At 36.6% G+C, this 23,903-nt stretch overlaps 3 protein-coding genes across 3 annotated transcripts; 2 read left to right on the top strand and 1 right to left on the bottom strand.

Annotated features, from left to right (window-relative positions):
* Nucleotides 1-1,160: 1,160 nt before the first annotated feature.
* LOC138869684 (uncharacterized) lies at nt 1,161-1,625 on the top strand. The gene has a single exon (XM_070147325.1). It carries the CDS (start codon nt 1,161-1,163, stop codon nt 1,623-1,625), a length of 465 nt encoding a protein of 154 aa, XP_070003426.1.
* A 3,368-nt stretch (nt 1,626-4,993) lies between these two features.
* On the top strand, nt 4,994-10,622 carry LOC104219310 (1-deoxy-D-xylulose-5-phosphate synthase 2, chloroplastic). The gene is made up of 10 exons (XM_009769974.2): nt 4,994-5,222; nt 5,701-5,865; nt 5,970-6,134; nt 6,563-6,713; nt 7,057-7,328; nt 7,595-7,868; nt 8,132-8,439; nt 8,523-8,804; nt 9,420-9,704; nt 10,224-10,622. The coding sequence occupies exons 1-10, from the start codon at nt 5,130-5,132 to the stop codon at nt 10,368-10,370; spliced, it is 2,142 nt and encodes a 713-aa protein (XP_009768276.1). The 5' UTR covers nt 4,994-5,129; the 3' UTR covers nt 10,371-10,622.
* A 4,653-nt stretch (nt 10,623-15,275) lies between these two features.
* Nucleotides 15,276-23,903, bottom strand: LOC104219309 (KH domain-containing protein HEN4-like). Its single transcript, XM_009769973.2, has 7 exons — nt 23,308-23,903; nt 21,471-21,896; nt 21,067-21,342; nt 16,650-16,913; nt 16,473-16,555; nt 16,064-16,172; nt 15,276-15,834 (listed from the first exon to the last, which is right to left on the bottom strand). The coding sequence occupies exons 1-7, from the start codon at nt 23,857-23,859 to the stop codon at nt 15,706-15,708; spliced, it is 1,839 nt and encodes a 612-aa protein (XP_009768275.1). The 5' UTR covers nt 23,860-23,903; the 3' UTR covers nt 15,276-15,705.

The raw sequence follows: 23,903 nt of genomic DNA, 5'->3' as shown, positions 1-23,903 counted from the left end.
CGGGCCGTATTTCAAGAGAATATAATATAGGCAGCCTACCTTCAGGGGCGGATCTATAGCCCCAATTAAGGGGCACATGAACCCATGATCTCACTATCAAACTAAGTATTTTATGTACATATTTTTTAGAATTAGTCTAATATTATCGATTGGTATTTAGAGGTGTACGCAAGAGTTTTTATAAATGGTATCGAAATTTATATAAAAACTGGGATATAACTTTAACTATCATTTTATAGACAAGAAATAGTCTTAGTCTATTGGTTTTGTCGAGTCTTAAGTTAGAAAAGATTCTGAGTTCCATTCCACTTCATCGCAATTTTTTTACCACAAAGGCTCTCTCAAATATGTTAGTCGCGGAGGCTAAGACTGCGACTTATGGTCGTATGTACGATGAACTAGGGGAAAAGGGCGGGGAGAAGAAGTTATTCCGGCTGGCCAAGTTGAGAGAGAGGAAGGCTCGGGATTTGGACCAAGTGATATGCATCAAGGACGAAGATGGTAGGATACTGATGGAAGATGCCCAGTTAAGAGGAGATGGCAGACTTACTTCCATAAACTTCTGAATGAAAAAGGGGATCAGGATATTGTGCTAGGCGAATTGGAGCATTCCGAGAGTCACCTTGACTTCGGGCACTGTAGGCGTATCGAGGTTGAGGAGGTTGTGGGGGCTATGCGTAAGATGAGTAGGGGCAGAGCAACCAGGCTAGACGAGAATCTGGTGGAATTTTGGAAGTGTGTAAGGAGAGCAGGTTTGGAGTGGTTGACTAGGTTGTTTAATGTTATTTTTAAGGCGAAGAGGATGTCGTATGAGTGGATGTGGAGTACGGTGGTTCCATTATATAAGAACAAAGGTGATATCCAAAGTTGTAACAATTATAGGGGTATTAAATTACTGAATCATACCATGAAAGTATGGGAGAGGGTCATTGAAGCGAGGGTTAGGATGACAGTGTCTGTATCCGACAACCAGTTCAGGTTTATGCCGGGTCGTTCTACCATAGAAGCTATACACCTTGTTAGGAGGTTGGTGGAACTGTACAGAGAGAAAGAAGGATCTGCACATGATGTTTATTGACCTAGAGAAAGCATATGACAAAGTTCCTAGAGAAGTTCTCTAGAGATGCTTGGAGACAAAAGGTGTGTCGGTTCCCTATGTTATGGCGATTAGGGACATTTATGATGGGGCTAAGACTCGAGTTAGGACAGTAGGAGGCGACTCTGAACATTTTCCGGTTGAAATGGGATTACACCAAGGCTCTGCGCTCAGTTCGTTCTTATTCGCCCTGGTGATGGATGCATTAACAAACCATATTCAAGGGGAGGTGCCATGGTACATGGTATTTGCTGATGATATAGTTCTGATTGATGAGTCACGAGCCGGTGTTAACAAGAGACTAAAAGTTTGGAGACAGATTCTTGAGTCTAAAGATTTCAAACTGAGCAGAACGAAGACGGAATACCTGGAGTGTAAGTTCAGCATTGAACCGGGGAAAGTGGGCGTGGATGTGAGGCTTGAATCACAGGTTATCCCAAGTAGAGGCAGCTTCAAGTACCTTGGTTCAGTTATCCACGGGGTATGGGAGATCGATGAGGATGTCGCACACCATATTGGGGTAGGATAGATGAAGTGGAGGTTAGCATCTGGAGTTTTGTGTGACAAGAGAGTGCCAACGATAATCAAAGGAAAGTTCTATGAAGTGGTCGGAATGTATGAGGCTGAGTGTTGGCATGTTAAGAACTCACATATCCAAAAGATGAAAGTAGCAGAAATGAGGATGTTGAGGTAGATGTGCGGGCACACTAGGATGGACAAGATTAGAAATGATGATATTCAGGAGAAGGTGCACGTGGCTCCCATTGATGACAAGATGTGGGAAGCGAGGCTCAGATGGTTCGGACATGTACAGAGGAGAAGCCCAGATACTCCAGTAAGGAGGTGTGAGCGACTGGTTGTGGAGGGCACGAGAAGAGGTAGAGGGCGGCCTAAGAAGTATTGGGGAGAAGTGATCAGGCAGGATATGACGATGCTTCAGATTTCCGAGGACATGACACTTTATAAGAAGTTATGGAGGTCGAGTATTACGGTTGTAGGCTAGGAGGTAGCTGAGTCTTGTGTTACCTTGTACTGTTGTGAGCCTAGTCTGGTAGGGTTTTTGCTGAAATAGCTAGGGGCATTGTCGTGTCTTACTATTTTCTCTTTTCGGTGCAGGACCTATTTACTAGCCATCATTTTTGTTTTGCATTTTTCCTTCTGCATTTTATGTTCCTATTTTTCCTATGATCTCTGTGGTGAAACTAATATTCTCTCCTTTTTGTTTTTCTTATTATCTTGAGCCGAGGGTCTTTCGGAAACAGCCTCTCTACTCCTTCGGGGTAGGGATAAGGTCTGCGTGCATACTACCCTCCCCAGACCCCACTTGTGGGATTTTACTGGGTTGTTGTTGTTGTTGTTGTTGTTGTTGTTGTTGTTGTTGTCGCTCTCTCAAATATTTGAGAAAGAAAATGTGCTAGTTGAGGTTTGAAACTTTGACCTCCTAGAGCAAAATTAAACATATAACCAACACACCAAGACATAATTTATTTCAAGTAGTGTCATTTTTTCTTACTTATCCATTTTTGTATAGTATTAATACATATATTTAGTAAAATTTTCCAACTAAGAGGTGTCGCATGTAACCGCTTCTGTAAGCGAGCATCCGCCACTATTGGTATTCATGCTCCAAAAAGATTGAATGACGCACTTGGTTGAATATTGGGTTATTTACCTTGACAAATAAGGATCAATTCAGAGTTACTACTTTTTTTTCTACTTTTTCAAGTGATACATCCATGTTCAAGAAATCCTAGATCTGCCTCTGCCTATCCTAATACAAATATCGGTTGATTCTACGGCTCAAACCCGTAAATCACACGGAGACAATTTTAACATTATTCCAAGATTTCTCTTCAACAAAATAAACAACAACCCAGTATAATCTCACTAGTGGGGTCTGGGGAGAGTAGTGTGTATGCAAACCTTACCCCTACCATGGCTAGAGAGGTTGTTTCCAAACAGACCCTCGGCATCCTTTTCACCAAGAACTCCCCACCTTGCTCTTGGGGTGACTCGAACTCACAACCTCTTGGTTAGAAGTGAGAGTTGCTTACCATCAAAGCAACCCCTCTTGTCCAAAATAAAGGAATCAAATAAGAATTTCATAATCAACAAATCTTGTCCATTATATAAATGCAGAGCATCACATTAAAGAATTTCAATGATGGATAAGGATCCAATATTCCTACCTTAACTTTTCATTTTTTTTCATTATTCCTCCTTTTTTTTCCTTCTCACAACATACAAGGATTTAAATGGCATCGAAACTGAACAGTGAAATGGAAATATTGGATGATTCCTTTACAATTGTGACAAAATGGTGCGTTATCTTATGAACTATAAGACAAAGCTAATTATTGATTAAGTCCACAAGCCAAATAAAGCAATGAAAAAACAGACCAAGCAAAATAGCTCATATACTTACCACTATTTTATCTTACTGAACATGTTAACATAGGAATAATAATAACAACAACAACAAATTCAATAGAATCCCACGAGTAGAATCTGAGGAGGATAGTATATACGTAGATCTTACTCCTACCTTGTGCAGACACATAAATTGTTTCCGATAAATCTCCGGCTCAAGATAATCACAAATGTTGACATATGAATGAAAACATAAATAATAATAATATTAGTCTATCCCCACCAATGGAGTGGCATATATGCAGAGGCGAATCCAGGATTTAAATCTTATTGGTTTAACTTTTAAAACTTTAAGCATTGAACCCATGAGATTTTTAAAATTTATGGGTTCATATCTATTATTTTTGTAAATTTAATAAATTTTTACTCAGCATCAAAAGTTATAGGTTCAATTCAATTGAACCCGATAATACTACACTATATCCGCCACTACATATATATATATATATATATAAAAAAATTATATATAATCAAACAAATTATTTTTGCCTTATTTAGAAGTATAATATCTCTTGCAAAGGAAATTCAATTGAACCTCTTTTGCCAACGTCTAGCTGCGCCCTTGCTAGCATGCATCGAACTACACTTAAAAAAGGGAAAAAGAATAAAGAATTCCAAAAATAAAAACAAATATAATGTCTCAAAGTACTTGAGTCATATATACAACATGTAATCCTACGAGTGATTTGAAATAAATAGTGTGTATACAAATCTTATTCCTACCTTATATAAGTAAAAGTATTATTTTTCGATGGAGCATCGGCTCAATGATAACACATGCAGGCCGTAATGCACCCGGCCTCTAATATAGGTCAACTTAACATAAAATTACGGTTAAGTACTTTATGCATAAGACAGAAGTTTCACTGTAAAAGGTGAAAGAGAACTCTTATTTTATTTGTTCTTTTTCGGTTGATCCAATGACTCAAGACGGTACATTTGATATCCTTACAGTAAAAAAGATTCCAACTTTCCAAGTGAAAAATGTAGTTTTTATCTTATTGATTATTACTAAATTGTCATAACCGAAGTGATATAAAAAGTGAATTCAAGTTTTATATATGGGCTAACAATGTAGAAAATATGTAGTAATCAGGGCACTTATAAGACAACTAAATGTAAATATTTTTTTTATCAAGAGTTATTGGTAAATCTTTATAATTAACATTTTATTAATAATATGATAAAAATAATAAGTAACATGCTATAGTAGGTTAAACTAAGTTCACCAGATTTTTCTATGTTGGTGTAGGTCTCAATCCCTAACAAATTAGGATCGGCTGTATAATAATATGACTCTTTACTTTCTAATTTAAGAGCAATTTTTAATGTCGGCGTATATAACTTAAATATATTATAAATTGTCATAAATATTTGGAGCTAGAAAAGTAGCAGAATAATAATATTTGTCATCTGGAGAGTACAGACAAATATTTCATGGGGAATTGATATTTGCTATTTATATTCAAGGGAAGACTCTCTTTCTTGTCACAAATTATAAATTCTGTCCCCCTCTTCTCTTGTGTCCAATAATTCAATCAACTTCATTTTAGACTTTGTTCATTTTTCTCTCTGAGCAAAGTTAACTTCATCATTATACAATATGGCAGTTTCTTCAGGTTCTGCATTCAAAATTAACCAGCCTACTTCACCATATTTGACGACTCCAAGATTTCACAATTTGTCAAGGAAAAAGGTAAGTAAAAAAGATACCCCATTTGATTTTCTTGGAAAATTTTATTTTGCTGAGGTTATACCGGAAACAGCCTTTCTATTTTCACAAAGGTCGAGGTAAGGTCTGTGTACATTATACCCTTCCAAGACGATTCTCAGTAGGTTTGTTGCTACAGTCAAATCTTTCTATGACAACCTCATTTGTTCCGTTATTTTTTGGCGGCTATAGTGAAATGTTGTTATAGAGGATATATATAAATATAACATAAAAATCGGTTTCGAGGAAAATATAGTGAAGTGCTATTACAGAGGATATATATAAATATAATATAAAAATCGGTTTCGAGGAAAATATGATTTTTACAATGAATGACAGTGAATGATTGTTATATAGGGATGCTGTTACAGATAGGTCTGATTGTATCTATTTTTTATGTAAAGTTAACTGTCCGTATCTGAAATTTACTGGCCCGACTAATCTTTAATTGTCCTTGTTTCAGTTTCTTGTAAAAGCTTCCATGCATGGATCAGAAGAACATAATGGAAAGATGGTAATAAAGAAAGAAAAAGATAGTTGGCAAATTGATTTTTCAGGAGAAAAGCCACCTACACCATTTTTGGATACAATCAATTATCCAAAGAATATGAAAATTCTATCCAAATTGGTAAATTACTAATCAAATCATTAAAAGTTAAAGCTTGTAATTATTTTTTGGATTATTTGATGAGTTCTTTTATATGTATTTTTCAAAAAAAAAAAAAAAAACAGGATCTTGAACAATTAGCTGCAGAAGTAAGAGCAGAGATTGTGTACTCAGTGGCAAAGACAGGAGGCCATTTGAGTTCAAGTTTAGGTGTAGTGGATTTAACTGTGGCTTTGCACCATGTTTTTGATACTCCTGATGATAGAATTATATGGGATGTTGGTCATCAGGTGATGAAATCTTAATTCTTTTTATTTTCCTGAAGAATAAGAAGGGGAGTTTTGGCATAACTGGTAAAGTTGTTGCCATGTGACCGAGGTCATGGGTTCGAACCTTGGTAATGTTGCACCCTTGTGGTCCAGCCCTTCCTCAGATCCGGCGCATAGCGGGAGCTTAGTGCATAGAAAGGGGAGCCTTGGCGTAACTAGTAAAGTTGCTGCCATATGACCAGGAGGTCACGGGTTCGAGCTGTAGAAACAGCCTCTTGCAGAAATGCAGGGTAATGCTACATACAATAGACCCTTGTGGTCCGGCCCTTCCTCGGACCCCATGCATAACGAGAGCTTAGTGCACCAGGCTGCCCTTTATTTTCCCGAAGAATAGATATTTCCATAATTTTTTATATATAGCAAACTAAAGTGGACAATAATATTTGCAGGCATATGCACATAAAATCTTGACAGGAAGGAGGTCTAAAATGCATACTATTAGAAAGACTTCAGGGCTAGCACCATTTCCTAAAAGGGATGAGAGCATCTATGATGCTTTTGGTGCAGGGCATAGTTCAACTAGCATCTCTGCTGGTCTAGGTAATATTTCCCATTCACATTATATTACTTTATCTAATAGCTCAGAGATAGCTGGCGGTTGAACTCGAAAAGAGGTTGGCTGTAAAACTTATCATGGGCAAATCCCACATCGGAATAGGGTGGAAAATTGACGCTATAAAAAGGCGAGTTCAAGATTCGAATCTCATTGAAGCGCATTTTTGGTTTAAAGCCAAAGGTGACAAAAGCATGAGGGCCCAAAGGTTGGGCTAGAGCAGATAATACCTTTGACAATTGGGTCTGAACTGGTATATTTTTACTAGGAAAAAAGTATACAAATCCCGAATAAATTCCGAATTTATTTAGGTTAAATGATGTGTTGCAGGCATGGCAGTTGCGCGAGATCTTTTAGGGAAAAACAACCATGTCATTTCTGTGATTGGAGATGGAGCAATGACTGCAGGACAAGCATATGAGGCCATGAATAATGCAGGATTTCTCGACACGAATCTTATTGTCATATTAAATGATAATGAACAAGTTTCTTTACCAACTGCAACTTTAGATGGCCCTGCAACTCCAGTTGGAGCACTCAGTAGTGCCTTAAGCAAAATCCAAGCTAGTACTAAGTTTAGACAACTTCGCGAAACTGCAAAGGTATATCGGGTTCATTTTTCGTTTAGTATGGCGTAACTGGTAAAGTTGTTACCATGTGACCAGGAGGTCACGGGTTCGAGTCGTGTAAACAGCCTCTTGCAGAAATGTAGGATAAGGCCGCATACAATAGACCCTTGTGGTCCAGTCCTTCCCGAACCCCACGCATAGCTGGAGCTTATTACACTGGGCAACCTTTTTTTTATTATTTAAGGATTGAGACTAGGCAAAGTTGTTAAATGTTAAGGATGTTTCTTGTGTTTTTGTAGAGCATAACAAAGCAAATTGGACCTCAAGCACATGAAGTTGCAGCTAAAGTTGATGAATATGCAAGGGGAATGATTAGTGCTTCTTGTTCAACTCTTTTTGAGGAGTTAGGATTATATTATATTGGTCCAGTAGATGGTCATAATATTGAAGATTTGATTACTATTTTAAAGAAGGTAAAATCAATGCCAGCACCAGGACCAGTTCTAATTCACATTGTAACAGAGAAAGGAAAAGGCTATCCTCCTGCTGAAGCAGCAGCTGATAAAATGCATGGTAAGGCAGTAAAATAAAAATATTACATGTTGTAAAATTTTGCTGGTAAAGTTGCTGTCATGTGACCAGGAAAGGAGGTCACAGGTTCAAGCCATGAAAACAGTCTCTTGCAGAAATGCAGGGTAAGGCTGAGTACAATAGACCCTTGTGGTCCGGCCCTTCCCCGGAGCCTGCGCATAGTAGAAACATAGTGCACCAGGCTGCCTTTTTCTTATGTTGTAAAATTTTGAAGAGGACTAAGGTTTTATGTTTGTAATTTTCAGGGGTGGCACAGTTTGATCCAAAAACAGGAAAGCAATTTAAGGCTAAATCACCTACGCTTTCATATACTCAATACTTTGCTGAATCCCTGATTAAAGAAGCTGAAGTTGATAATAAGATTGTAGCTATACATGCTGCAATGGGTGGTGGAACTGGCCTCAATTATTTCCAGAAACAATTCCCGGAACGTTGTTTTGATGTTGGCATTGCTGAACAACATGCTGTTACCTTTGCAGCTGGTTTAGCTACAGAAGGCCTAAAACCGTTCTGTGCCATTTACTCCTCGTTCTTACAACGAGGCTATGACCAGGTAACTAAGAGGCCGTAACATAACACTTGAAGCACGCCACACCTTTCGGATTGCTGTACTAACGTTGCATAATTGTAAAAAAGGTGGTGCACGATGTGGATCTTCAGAAGCTACCTGTCCGGTTTGCAATGGACCGAGCTGGTTTGGTTGGTGCAGATGGTCCAACACATTGTGGAGCATTTGACGTCACATACATGGCTTGTTTACCTAATATGGTAGTCATGGCTCCATCAGATGAAGCAGAGCTAATGCATATGGTTGCAACAGCAGCAGCTATTGATGATAGGCCTAGTTGTTTCAGATTTCCTAGAGGAAATGGAGTTGGTGCCCTTCTTCCTCCAAACAATAAAGGAATACCAATTGAGGTACAAATTCATTACCAATTCACCTCTAGTAACATCTCCATAAAAATGCCTTTGACGTGTTTTTTTTTGTAAGCTCATAAGCTGATCAAACCAGCTTATAAGCACTTGTTTGCATATTTACATATTTGATAAACACAAAAGGTACTTATAAGCCAAAACCAACCAAAACGTCATAAGTTGGTCACCCTCAACTCAACTTATAAGCATTTTTGGTTTGATCAAGATTTTTATTATTTTATCCCTAATATCTTTTGTACTTCTCGAAATACCTTTCCCAAAACAAAACCTTTAACTCCTCTCTATTTCATTTCTATCGTTCGTACTTCTCCTTGTAAAGATATGTTTCTAACTTTTACTTCTAAAAAAGAAAATTTAAGGATATTTTAGTCATTTTGACAGAAAAGTATTTATTAGCACTTCTACAACGAAACATCAACTGCGTATTATCAGCTTCACCACTCTATCCAAATACGTAAAGACTTATTTATAGAATCAATATCACCACTTAGAGTATATTTTTTTCAACATTTGATGTTTATCAGCTACTCTCGATCAGTTAAACCAAATAGGCTCTAAATTATGTTGGCATTTATGTCTATATTGTAATATCAACAGGTTGGTAAGGGAAGAATACTGAGAGAAGGTGAAAGGATTGCCATTCTAGGATATGGTTCCATAGTACAACAATGTTTGGGAGCTGCAGACATCCTAAATACACATAATGTAAGAGTAACAGTAGCCGATGCTCGGTTCTGCAAACCATTGGATGCTGATCTTATTAAGAGATTAGCCAAAGAACATGAAATCTTGATCACTGTTGAAGAAGGATCAATTGGAGGATTTGGCTCACATGTTTCTCACTTCCTAAGCGTAAACAGTATTTTGGATGGACCCCTTAAGGTAAAAATATTATGAAAGTGTGATTGGTACGACGAAAGTCACTTTTCAGGAAAGAAATTTTTTAAGAGGAAATCATTTTCTGGTGTTTGATTACCAGAAAACATTTCCTGAGGAAAACATTTTACGTCAAAAGGAGGAAAATGACTTCCCTAACTTATAGACGGAAAGTTAGTTTTTCCTACAACTATCTTAACTTCTAATTCATATTACTTGCTTTAACTGACGACATTATTATTAATCTTTAGAACTCAAAAATTTAATCAAATCATTAACCAAACACCGAAAAATGATTTTCTAGATTGATGAAAAATGACTTATGGAAAGACTGCATACAATAGACCCCTGTGGTCCGGTCCTTCCTTGGACCTCACGCATAGCGGGAGCTTAGTGCACCGGGCTGCCTTGATGGAAAATGACTTATGTCATACCAAACACATTAAAATATAAAAAATTCAAGAATCTTTTCTGACAGTAGATTTGTCATTTTTCTTGTTCTTTTTTGTGTTTTGAATTTTGCAGTTGAGGTCAATGGTACTTCCAGATAGATACATAGATCATGGATCACCACTTGATCAGATTGAAGCAGCTGGTTTGTCATCTAGGCATATATCTGCTACAGTATTAACACTATTGGGAAGACCAAAGGAAGCTCTTCTAGTAAATTAGATTTGCTAAGTGAAACTCTATTGAATTTAAGGGAAGGATTAAGATTATAGATCCAGGAAAATGTTTCATTGTTTTAGCAATGAATTAATAAGATGTATACATAGGCGGACCCAGGATTTGAGCACGGCGGAGGCACCATTGTATGCTAATTGAAAACTCAATGATTATGATGACTTATCATCCAAGTACAAATAAAAAGAAGTTCTAAAGAAATAGAAAGCATAGAACAAAGAGAGAGATTTCTTCGCAAAATAGGTGCTACAGAAAGGGAAGGTATTTGATTTAAGACTGTTTCAAACTTTAAAATTTCTAGCTTTTTCTCAATTAAAAAAAGGGTCTATGATCAAAAGGGTATTCAAACTTCAAAAGTTATAAAAAAAACTTACTAAACAAATCAAGATTAAAAGTGTGCTAATAGTTAAAAAACCGAAGAAAAGCCTTAAACTCTTAATTAGTTGTCATTGCCAAGTCAGAGTTGACGAATATCCGCTACTTTATCAAAGTGATTGTTGAAGAAAGTTGTGGAAGAAGGATTTGCATTTTTCTACTTCTGAAGCGCGATAAATTGGATTTGAGACTTTTAATTTAAAGGGAGTCATTTGAAGAAGATTTAACTTAAGTAAGTTGACTATTATATATTAAAACTAAACTAGGATTTGCATTTTCTACTTCTGAAGCGCGATAAATTACAATTTGAAGCTTTTAATTTTAAGGGTGGGATTTGAAAAACAATAAAATTAAGTAAGTTGACTATTATATATTAAAACTAAATTATAATTGAATTCAAAAAAGGCAGAATAGCCTAATAAACACTTCTACTTGTCACGCTTTATCATTCCGGTCCTGATACTCTACGAAGTTTCATATGAACACTCATAGTTTTTAAAATACGTTACTTTAAACCTCTCTGACCGTTAACCAAGCATATGTGGCATATGGATTGCTGAGCTGGGTAAAATGCGTGATTGCACGCTCTAAAAAGCGAGTAACTTTGATGATTTCAATTAAAAAATAACAAAAAATGAGAAAAAAATTCTTACACAAATTCTGGTTGTAACTTTACTAAAGTTCCTAGTACAAAAGAGAAAGTTTAAGACTCCATTAAAGGAGCTCGAAGCTTGAGTTTAAAATTTCGGGTCTGCGAAATTGGATTCGGGTTCGATTGGGTGTCTTGACAAATAATCGGGTTTAAAATTTTGAATCTTCATTGCACAAGTAGCAAAGTAGCAGTTCTTTAGCAACAGAAAGAGTGAAAAAAAAAAACAATGGAAGCAACAAAAGAGAGGAATGAGCAAATGGAAAAGAAAGAGGACTATGATCCCATTGTTAGGGATATAGTAGATATGCCCTAGATCCAATATTATATTTGATGATTTGAACATATTTTTGTGAACGTTATTTGATACAAAAATATATGGCATTTGATATTCTTTTATCATTGTTATTAATTGCTTGATTAATTTGATAAGGTCCTTGATTAAATTTTGAGACTTGACATCGTAATAGAGATCATGATAATGAGAGCAAAGTCTCTTATAATTTAATCTAAATTTGTTCTTGATCGTAGGATTATTAATATGGACATTAGTAATCCGGTTAGATCAATATTTATGTGATCGTCTTTATTGGATAACGATTTGTTGATCTCATTAACTAAATCACATAGATAGATGATGCATATAGAGATATGATCATTGAACCTACTCATTAGATAATTCCTAATGGTTAAAATTACCATAACTGTCAATAGGATATTCTCTTGAAGAATGTGATGTAAAAATTTCCTTTGACTTGAGATCGTCATAATAATTGATGAGTTATTTATTGTGCTTTGATACCAGACACCTATGGCCCTAGGGTGATAGTTGAAAGGATATTGGGTATGATTAAATGCTTGTAGAATTAGTGATTGATCAAGATAGAATCTGTCAACTCTTGGTAATGAGTTTAAGCTCCATATTGTCATGAATTATAAACGACCAAACTAAAACCTTGGGCAACTGAATGAAAGAAGAAAAGAGTTTCTTAGGTCATTCAATGGTCGATTATATTTGACATGAACACATAGTTGGTCACCTATTAGGATTTGACAGTTGAACCATATCCTAGGGTGATCCAGAGCTATAAGGACAGAAGGAATTACTACATTATTCTTCTACTGGTTCTTGAGAGTAAATTGTATACTTCATGCTATCCGGTCGTTAAGGAGTGTTGCTAGACGTCACCCTTGATTAGTATATTGATGTAGTCAAGTTACTACCGACTTAGTATTGAACCTATGTGGTCGCACACTAACGAGTGTTCTGATCTTTACTAAACGATTAATTACTTTAGTATTTGATAATTAAATTAAAGAATTTAATTAGTCAAATAAATTTAAATTATTAGTCCAAATAAAATATTATTATATTCTTTACTAGCATAGAAGATATAATTAATATTGTGAATAAATTGAAGTTTTTTATTTGGAATAGAAAATTAAACTATATCTCTTGGATAAAATATATATGTGATATATATAGTTGGTACTCATAAATAATATGAACTATTAATAAAAGAGTTATAAGTTGAATCCAACTTTGAATTGGATCAACTGGAAAGTCCACGTCTGCCACCACAATCCCATTTAGAATGGATTCATAATTCTCTTTATATGAAAGTATTGTACTCCATATGGCAATGGACTCACACGTGAAGTCACTACCTTAATTAACCTATTCCTACCCTATTTGGAAAAGGTTAGTAACTAAGGTATATGTCAATATATATATATACATGAAAGCTTTACGTAGGAGGGTTAGAGAAAAACGAAAGAAAAGGCCACAACATAAGAGATACGTTGCTGACAAGAAAATTGTCTTCTTGTCTTGCTACTACTACGCCGAAAGTTTTGAGAAAATTCTCAGCATAGTATTTTTTATCAATTTGTTCGCGTGTTTCATTGATCAAAAGGTTGATAGCAAGGGTCGGTCTCGGTGTGGATACGCATAGAGCGAGACTTTCTTCACCAGGTACGTCTTAGATCCGATCTATTGACATGTAAGTAAATTTTAAACACAAAAAGATCTTCCTATGATTGTTATTGTCTCCCGCTGCGTATTACGAACACCTATATGCAATCCTTCGCCCATGGCTAAAGCCAGAGAAATCATTAGAGAAGCCATTATTACAGATGGTGAAAATCCAAAAAAACACTACCGATAAGATGAAGAAGAAAGAGGGTGCTGAACAACTTGACGATGTTTTAGTTTTTCAAGAACTGTTCGGAGCAGTTCTTCCGTTTTGGGGCTCTTCGCCGGCGCCGGCGACAGGAAATTGAAAGGGGATTCTTTACGTCCGCTGAAAGGATTAACGTTTGAATTTTTTTTATTTTTTTATTTTTGATTTTAATTATTTTTAATATACCATGTGACATGGCATTTAAACATTGTTATTTTTTGACGTGGCAACCAACGTGGAGGAGATTGTATTACACGCACTGCAGCCTCCTGTCATAAGCGCTTATTATATACGGTTTGAAGGACCGGCATGACAAAGTGACACAAGTATAAGTGTTATTTATACTATTCTGCCTTCAAAAAAAAAGATAAAAGTAAAAAGTAAAGCAGGAGAAAGTAGTGAAAATAGATTTAGAACCCACGACCTCCAGCTTTACTTAAATGTCCCCACAAAACCACCCTTCTAGTCGCCTCTTTTTTTGTTTAGGGGCACACGAAAAATATTTAAGGGGTCGCAACTGTATGCAGAGATATATATAAGATATAATATACGGAGGTTTTGCCGAGGCTAACGGGGTCCCGTGACCCCTCAACCATCAACATAGGTCCGCCCCTGGATGTATAACCTATTATTACCTTGTGCTCGTGTATATTAGTGTCATTTTGCGTAGTGATGCATAGAAAGTGTTGTAAAAATGTTAGTCTTTTTATTTTTTGTGCTTAAGGAAAAGGAGATTAAGTCGTTGTTCTCCTTTAAAACATGCCAAAAGAAACAACCATATTATAATAAAGTCTCCCTTTGCCTTGCTGATAAAAATTTATTCATACCGGGTATTTATACTAAGCTAATGCATGTGCACATTCAATTTTTACACTTAACCATCACTAAGAGATATATAATTGTGGAAAGATCGGAATTCATAATCTCTCCACGAAAGAGGGTTAATTTGACATATGGTCACAATTAAAGTGAACTATTTTTTATTACATACCACTATAACATTCAAATTATAAACCTTTTTCGTTATGTTGAAGCAACTGACTTCGAGCGCATAGTCGTAATAGAGCATGGCTGTTGCTCATCTCGGGTATCAGTCTAACTTATCCTTGCCTTGTTGCAGTAGAAACTATATATTACTTGCACTTTAACGGCAGCCCGTTTCACTAAGCTCCCGCTATGCGTCGGGTCCGGAAAAAGACCGAACCATAAGGATCTATTATACGCAGTCTTACCCTTTCTCAACTAAAGATGTATCCATCACTCATTTGTCACGCGTACTCCCTGTTCAATTACAGGCAAAAAATCTTCCTATCAAACAGTCTCGTGCTACCGAATGATGATGAATTACTTCTATTTAATAGGATATTTAACTCGAAAATAAAATCTCAAAGATCCACGTTATTTTCATTCAACCGCTACAAGATCATTAATTCCATAAGTTTGGACTTCTGTTGCTGACATAAAAACATCTCTTTCCATATATTAGGATACTAACACATGTAGAACAATAAGAATATCAAGAATCAATTTGCACCCTATGTGAAGGTTACATTAAGATCAAGTTATCGAAGACAGATGTCAAAGAATCATAGGCAGATGGAGCATGGGTTAAGTTGAACCACTAAAACCAGCAGTTTCGACACGGGGCACAAATACATATGTTAAAAATACTAAAATTCCAACAAGTAAAAGTTATGAACCCATAATTTCATAAATGCATTAGGTTCAGTTGTAAGAACTTTAAGGGTTAAACCCATCGAGTTTCAATCTCAGATCCACTTCCAGAAAGGAAGCGGTACACCACACCTGGTACCACATTAGCTCAACCAATTTACAGAGTAATGGCAACAGTAATGTTTTTTTTGTTTCGCACCAAACTTTACAGCGAATGTAGATTTAAACACAAAGTCTTTACACAGACTGGTGTATTTACCCGAGGTCTAGCGACTATGTTTCAAAGTAAGAACCTAGACAATGTAGGTATGGAGCATGCATACTTACAGGTTGCCAAATGCACCATAACTATCCACTAGTGACGAAGGAATCATCTTATCAAAATATGGGGGTAGCACCCATCTTCTTGCCGGTGTATGTCCTGGAGCACTGGTGGTTTTTATTATAAGAAGATGAAGGCTTGATGAACGCTCTGTGCAATCTGGATCTGTTCAGGTGAACCAGATATGATCACCTTTCCATCACATTCTCCAGGACCTGGATCTTGTAGAACGACTGCGGCTCCAGAGATCTGATCCATAACATAGAAAACAAACGCAATGAATATAAACTTATAACATCATGTTAACCACCTGCTCCTGACCCTAAAATGAAAACCTTGAGCTCGGAATCAAATTAATTCGACCTAGTTCTCTTTCCTCACCCATCCCTTTGCATTCTGTTGCTCTCATCTGTTGCCCTCTCTTCTTTTTTTTTCCTTCATTTTATTCCTTTTCTTTTTGGGAGGGTGTTGAGTTTACCTCTTTCAATCGAGCCAAATTGGAACCATTCTCGCCATAAACAGAACTAAATTTTTGTCCTGAAACAGTGATCACAATGGTTTTCTTTGCTACCCCATTCTCATCCACCCTGCTCAGCCAATGAAAGAGCAAGAAACATCACAAAGCGGAGATATGTAGCCTCAGCAGAATATAAACATAGAACTAGATTGATCTTGAAGGTCAATTGCCATTATAGTACTTTTCATGTTTACTTTACGGGAAGCCTTACAAAAACAGCTATCTCAAGGAGAATACGAAACATCGCATTTTTCCTTTTATTTCAGTTTTGATTGCAAAAAGAAAAAAAAATCAGGTATGGAGTTTCTGTTATAAGACAATACAAAAATATTTAATAAGTTTGGTATTTAATGTCAGTCACAACTCAAACCTTCCACTTTCAGGTCCACCTTGAGAACTCTTCCAGCCACCCATGCTTTCTTTGATTGTCTTGCCATTCGATCTATGCATGGACTGCACAATAAAAAACCGTCAAGCATTAAATCCCCATAGACGTATTCCAGACAAAGAAGAAAAGGAGGGAGTGAACAGGATACAGCTTTCAAACCTGTTTGTCCTGTAATAACGAATGAGGAACACCAAGATTTGGCACAAAACCAAGATGATCCATTTTATCAAGAGAAGAAAAGCTGTGATCCAACTGAGAAGGCATACTAGTACCAATTTCATGGAGACTTCCATGGGAGCACGAAGAATAAGGATAATTTCTAGGTACTGCTTCTTCAGAAACCAAACTGGAAAAGAAGGCCTCCCTCAGCCTACCAGTAAGTTGAAAAAGGGCACTCTTCACGCTGTCATGCTCGCCAACAATCTGTAGGATAATTGCCTTTATCTTCCAGTTGCAAATAAACCAGACATGAATGTAAAAGTATTTCAAAGTCAAACGTTGCAAGAATCCCACTAGAAAATGTCAAAAAGATGGAGGGTTAAAATCACATCTCAAACTCTTTGCATGTTAACCTCACCACCATTAAGATTCTGTAAGCTCGCTGGACAATAAACTTATAGGTTAGCAAGAGGTACTTCCTCTTATAATTTTTTGATTGGTTTAGGACTTTCCCTTCTAGTTAATCAGAGCTCAAGAGAGTCCCTGCCTCAACTTTCTGCAACTAATGGATTAAAACATGAGCCCCATTGATAACCTTTTCAAACCCATTTTAATACAAATTTTGTACCACAGAGAGTTACACAAGGCGCACCTTTTTTTGTAACCGTGAAATTTCTGAGCTAAAACACGGTTCAAATCTTGGTGGATAAGAGGTTTGTTCCTCTATTCTTCTCAACTTAAATACTGGCTTTCGAACCCGTGATGTGCGCCTAACACATACATCACATGTTGCGCTCTTACCGCTAGACCAACTCTTGGGCACATAAGGCCCACTTTTCTCCAATTCATAATTCAAAAGAAAGAAAAAGCCAAAAAGTTATCAATGGACCAGTGGTCTTCACCTTCCATTCAAGGGTATATGTTTTCATCTTCATAGTTAGACTAAAATCACATAGAATAAAATTGTCTTGTAGGACCTTCAATCTCTTGGAATCCATGCAAACTTAGCGCAAATAGTGCACAATGGAAGAAAAAAATCAATATTTGGGATACTAATTAGGTGTAATTAAGGGTTAGTTTATTCTCATTAGAGATTTATATGCAAGTAGAAAATATATAGAATTTTAAGTGCTAAAGCCTAAATCTTCAAATATAGGATCGCTACAGGTCTAAAATGGAACGACATGATTCATGAGTATCCACACACACACACACATACAAATACACATACATACACACACATATACAACAACACACACATACACACATATATACATATAATATATGTCATATATAGCGGACCACAACTAGCTTGAGGTTTCGTTATAGTTGGTACATGTGCCAAGTCTACTATAGACATTCAATTTGCAAAGGAGAGACTACCTTATAAAAATATTACCCATAAACTTACCTTCAAAATATAGGGATAAATGACCTGTCTACCTTTCTCCACTTGAATATCAGGCTTAGTCCGCATGGCGCAAGCTCGAACTTGTGACCTTTGCCACTTGAACTAAGCCCCGACGCACTATTTTAGTACTTTTTATCACTACTTCTTTCAAGTTTTGCAGAAAGAGACATATACACACATAGACACACTATTAGTTCTTTCAAGTTTTACATTAACAAATAATTTTCAGCTTAATTTCCTTAATTATTTTTTGATATGGTACTTTGCTCCCTTAGTGGAGGTGCTTTCCACAACCTTAATTTCCTTGATTATTGTAATTACTGATTACAGATTAATGAACACATCATAGCAGATAGATTTTGGTTAAAGAACTTTTTCTAATGGAATTATTAGTTTAAGTTTGATTACAAGAACTACAATAAGAATATGATAGGTATTTATAGACCAGACTGAACCTGCCAGTTCAATTGGTTAAACTGGAAATTGGGCAGCCAGACAGGCAGTCCAGTTAGATGTGAAAAAAGCAAAAACGCATTCAAGGATAAGGATTGTTGGGTTTTGCCAGCTAGTTGGATCTCAGTGAATGACATGATTTTCATCTCCTCTTTGTAATTACCATTAACTAGAAACATCTACTAGACCTCATAGCTGAACAGCAACTTGTAAGCTTCACAGTTCAAGTTTAAAAACAGGTTATATGGGTAGTTGGATTGACTGCTTTGTAATATCATCTCAAGCAGCAACAACTTCCATAACAAGAACAGGAGACATTAAACTAGAGCCAAGGTTAGTGCAGTTTCCACTTGAATTATTGCAACTTGGGTTAGTGCAATTTATCTGAAGTTCAAAAAGTTGGGTTAGTGCAAAAATGCAAGCATAACAAGAATAGAAAGTTCGCTCCGCTGCATAAGATCCTCAAATCAACCACGACATTTGATGGGACAAACCCGTGTGGGTAAATGAAAAGTCGAACAAAAATAAGGAGAAAAAGACAGAAAATGCAAGAATGAAAAAAAAACGAGAAAAGAAAGGAAAAGTCAAAGTTGGTGAGCTGAAAATGTGAAAGAAAAAGTTCGGCGCATAGGTTGCAGTGTCGTTCTGCCACGTATTCACATTCGCTAAAATCTTTTTCAGCAGACGCGCTGCCTATAAATAGGCATTCTCTTTTCAATTGTAAATCATCTCTCAACTTCTTCTTTCTCTTCAATTAATAAAGAGCTATTCTTTGTGTGGCCGTATAGTAGGCAAAAATTGTCGAACCACGTAAATCTTGTCTTGTCTTGTGCAATTTATTTCTTTTCTCTTTAAATATATTTTTCTCTTTCTATTAGCATGACACGCTTCCCAACATTATCTGGCAAGATAAGTGAAAATATAATGGTTGCAATAACAGCAGTTATGCTATGTGCGATTGTCTGGCTGTTGCAATAATTGAAGCAAGATGACCTTTTTTCTTTTTTAAGAAGTCGAAGCAAGACGACTTTTTTTTCTTTTTTAAGAAGTCGAGGCAAGATGACATGCCATAGAAGCTTGAAAAACTCTAATAGTTATCTATACAAGCAAGAAAATTGAAAGAGAATAAATAGAAGCTCAAAATGATTTTTAATGCCCTTCTTGAAAAAGAAAAGAAAGCCAGTAAATCCCTGATAAATTTTATCCTTCCTAGCAAGTGCAGACAATCTTAACATGATCACCCTACCGATGTTAAATTCTCTCAACCATATTTCTCCTCAAACGTAATATGTCCTACAACCAATGTTTAACTAGTAATGAATGGAACGGGTTCAAATGGAGCCAAATGAATAGTAGGTTTCTGTTTAACCTACGCAACTAGCTTGGGCTTGAGGTATAGTTGTTTCCTAAGTTGCACAGACTCGGCTGCAGGTGTCCGATACAAGAACGAATCTAGAGGTTAGATTTTTCATGATCCAAATTTTAAGATTCAGGGATACGGATACAGGTGCGGCGATTCAGCTAAAAATTAATCCAAATATCTATACATTTATAAAAATATGACTACATTAAGAGACATTATGTGGAGAAATTACAAGGTATTACGAGAAGGAGAAAATATTGATCAACAGGAGAACCCGAGAAGGAGATACTGACATCAAAATTTCTGTATAGAAGGTATTCCATTTTCTTCAATTTCACACCCTATCTTTTGTTTTGATTTCAGAAATCATTGTATTTGTCCCGAATGTCGCGGTCAATTTTGGTCAAAGAACCCAAAGTCTGTTGACCAAATTCTGTACGGATCCCACATTCACGTTGTATCGACATAGGTGCGGCACCGAAAGTGAAGAGTCCAAGCAACTTAGGTTGTTTCAATGTTGATTATTTAAAAGTAGGTTATGCAACAACTGAATTACCTGAAGTACATAAACAAAATAAAAAAGAATTTGCAAACAATTCAATTGTATTTGGTATACTTTAATGAATATACTTAAATTGCATCTGTTAAATTTTATTTTATTTTCGAAATTTGGTACATTTTAATGAATATGCTTAAACTGTATTTGGTACATTTTAATGAATATTTAAAATTTAGTTGTATGAAGTTAATCCACCATATCTAAAGCCTAAATTCTTTTGATAATTTGGCAAAAGTAAAAGCTCCATTGGAGATTCATAAGTGACTTAAAATATCAAGTACATGCAATTAATTGTCATCTCAACTTCCTTATTTAAGCCAGTATATGCTGATTCTCATAAAAATCAACCAACTGTAATATATCTAAGATTTGAACATATTTTCTATAACACCCTTACAAGAATGCAAGTGAAACAGGTTTGGTAGTAATTCTTATTCCTAATTCTCCAATTTGAGATTGTTGTGGTTGAGATTTAATCGGATATTTCGTCTGTTCTTTTCCCATTTTGTTATTGGTTAACATAGAGGTGAACCAAAATTTAGTTATTTTATGGTCATGAAATATATTAAGGAAGGACAGAACTGTCAATAGTTTGAGTCATAGAGATCAAGGTAGTAGTTTACGTCATTACCTGTACCACTTTATCATTCTCTGCAGCACAGTTTGGAGCGTGCTCTGCACCCAATAGTTGTACTTCAACCCCCCTCGATAAACCTATTTCCGATGAAACTCTTTCCCATTCAGCAATTAGGCATTTGATTTCACTCGATCCAACTAAGATTCTTGCACTTATGGAACCACCCTTCCCCACACCAGGTATGTGTCTGTGTACACGGCTAGCTTCTAAAGATCTTTCAAACACTCGAACTGTGGCAACTTGTGCTGGTGAGTATAATGGCTCCCGGCTCTAAAGAAGATCTCAAAACAGTTAGAGAAGACAGCATTTGCAAAAACCTGTCAAAGTGTCATTAATGAAGCACAATGGAAAAACTGGCATGACTAGAAGTTAAAGGAGGTAATGAATAGTCACAGAACTTCAAGCGAAGATATGGTGGCAACACGGTCTTTTGACCCTGCAATTGGAGTGGAAAACTTTATAGACGCTCCAGTATCTTTCTCTAAAGCTTTGACAATAATACCACCCTTGCCAATCACACCTCCAGCAGCGTCATTAGAGCAAAGCAATCTAAAGACTACTTTTCTTTGAGCACTGTCCGCATCCAGATTCAAAACTCTATCAACATCTGATGATAATGACTGTACTACTGAAGAATGATTAACGGCATTTCTCTGCAACGGTGGTATCGAGGGTTTGGTATCCAGAAGAAAGTCCGCAGACTGTTCACGGACTGCGCCTTCCGAAGTAACGTGGGCTGTTGTTCTGTCAGCTGGTAAGCAAACTTGAAGACGCCGAGAAATGGGAACCAATGCTTTCTTTACGGCCAAAGTTCTACCCATTATCTGCATTGATTTAAACAATCACTTAGAGATAAACTGAATGCATATTTTTGCCCCTACATAGATATCTATTCATTTGCCACATACACACGTAGCTCGATTTTCCACAACAACAACAACAACGAACCCAGTGTATTCCCATAAATGGGGCCTGGGGAGGGTAGTGTGCACGCAGACCTTAACCCTATCTCGATTTCCACTACATAACACAAATTTGGAACTAAAATAGTCATTTGTTATGTTACGCAGACTCTCCAAAATGTTGTCGTACCCCTGTCGGATCCTCCAAAAATGCACTACTTTTGAAGGATCCGACACACACCCGACAATATTTTCGGAGAGTCCGAGCAACATAGGTCATTTGTCACCTTGCTCTCCATTATATGAGATGTAAATCTAAATTGCAAAAAGAGAGTAATGCCCCGAGATAAAATGAAAAAAACAAAAGAAAATAGTAAAAAGGATGCAAAAGTTGCCATATTACACGCTTCTCCAACACTGTGTCTTCTGCTAGGAACAAAGGAAAAGCATTTCCAGATCTAGTAAGTCCTTCATTTCACCTCAACACTAATAATAACTACCTTTCCCAACTCTCACATCAATACACACTGAGTTTTGATCTCCACACTCAAACTGAGATATTCATCCCGTGAGTTTCATTTATAGCGACAACATACCTTTCCCCTCCTTTCTTTTTCAAGGAACCTTTTTTTTTTGGGCGTGGATGTCAAACATGTGGCAGCAATATTAGGGACTCTGATTTACCTCGAATATTACCAAATTTACCAGATTCCCCCTTCAACACAAGCGGGTAGCCACACCAAAGAACCCCTTTTTTCAAACCACATTTTATTACCATTCTCACCCGACTCTAAAGAAAAGATTAGTCCAACAGATCTAACATTTCATTTCTAGTTCACAACACAAACTAACTGTTGACAACAATTTTGAAAGGTCAATACAACACTAACTACACCTCAATTCCAAATTAGTTGGAATAAATCCTCTATACTCATTTCACTCTATCTAGGTCCATTTCATTTCAATATTCAATAACTTGTCACGAGTTAGGGGTTCTTTGAAAACGGTTCTCTCAATCTCACCGTCAAACAATCTCCAACCAAAATAAAAAGACTCTTGTCAAAACACCAAACTAATAAAGCATAGAATTAAAATCCAACAAGCTAGTATCTCCAAATAGATAGAGTTTAGTTTCTATGCACTCACAGTACAAACAATATTTACGCAATCAGATTACTTAAATGGTAATTGCATGTAGCTCTATTTAATAGCATTGATCGGTATCTTAAAATAAATAGTAAGTAACATGTTACAGCAGGATAAATAACACTGATGCTGTAAAAAATTCATTATATTTTTAGTGTATATAACTTAAATTTTCGGAAACAAACACCTGAATCAACTCTTCTTCAGGTACAGCACAAGCAGGAAGCTGGTCTTTTTTCAAAACCTTAATTTTGGCACCTGTACTTTTCCTTATACCATCTACAATGGCGCCACCTTTTCCCATTAAAGCTCCAATTTGACTTTTAATTGCGAGCAATCTACACCCAACTGCCCCACCTTCATTCCCTTCAACCTGCAATACCCTTTCGTAAACCCGAATCAAACCTTCTTGTGCTCTAGAAACTTCCACTACCTCCTCAACTTCTTCACTGTTATTATAGCTTATCCCTATTTTCTTATCTATATTTGAGTCACCAGTGATGTTTATAACCCGTTCATGGCAATTTGGTAAAGGATCTTCGAACCGGATTTTGCATCCGGTTTGAGTTTCGAGGTTTTTAATTACACCGCCGGAGTTTCCGATGACTCCGCCTGCTGTGTTGACGTGGCAGAGTAGTCGGAAATTTACTTGACCTGGTTGGACTACTGTTGTTGGATCTCCTCCTCCGCCACCGCCGCCCCTCTTGCTCGCCGGACGGTGGTTGTTTTGGTGGTTCATTTTTTCAGGCGAAGAACAGAAAGAGAATGATGAATGAAGTGGTG

The sequence above is a fragment of the Nicotiana sylvestris genome, chromosome 5 (assembly GCF_000393655.2).
Source record: "Nicotiana sylvestris chromosome 5, ASM39365v2, whole genome shotgun sequence".
Lineage (NCBI taxonomy): Eukaryota > Viridiplantae > Streptophyta > Magnoliopsida > Solanales > Solanaceae > Nicotiana > Nicotiana sylvestris.
This window is presented reverse-complemented; position numbering and strand designations above follow the sequence as displayed.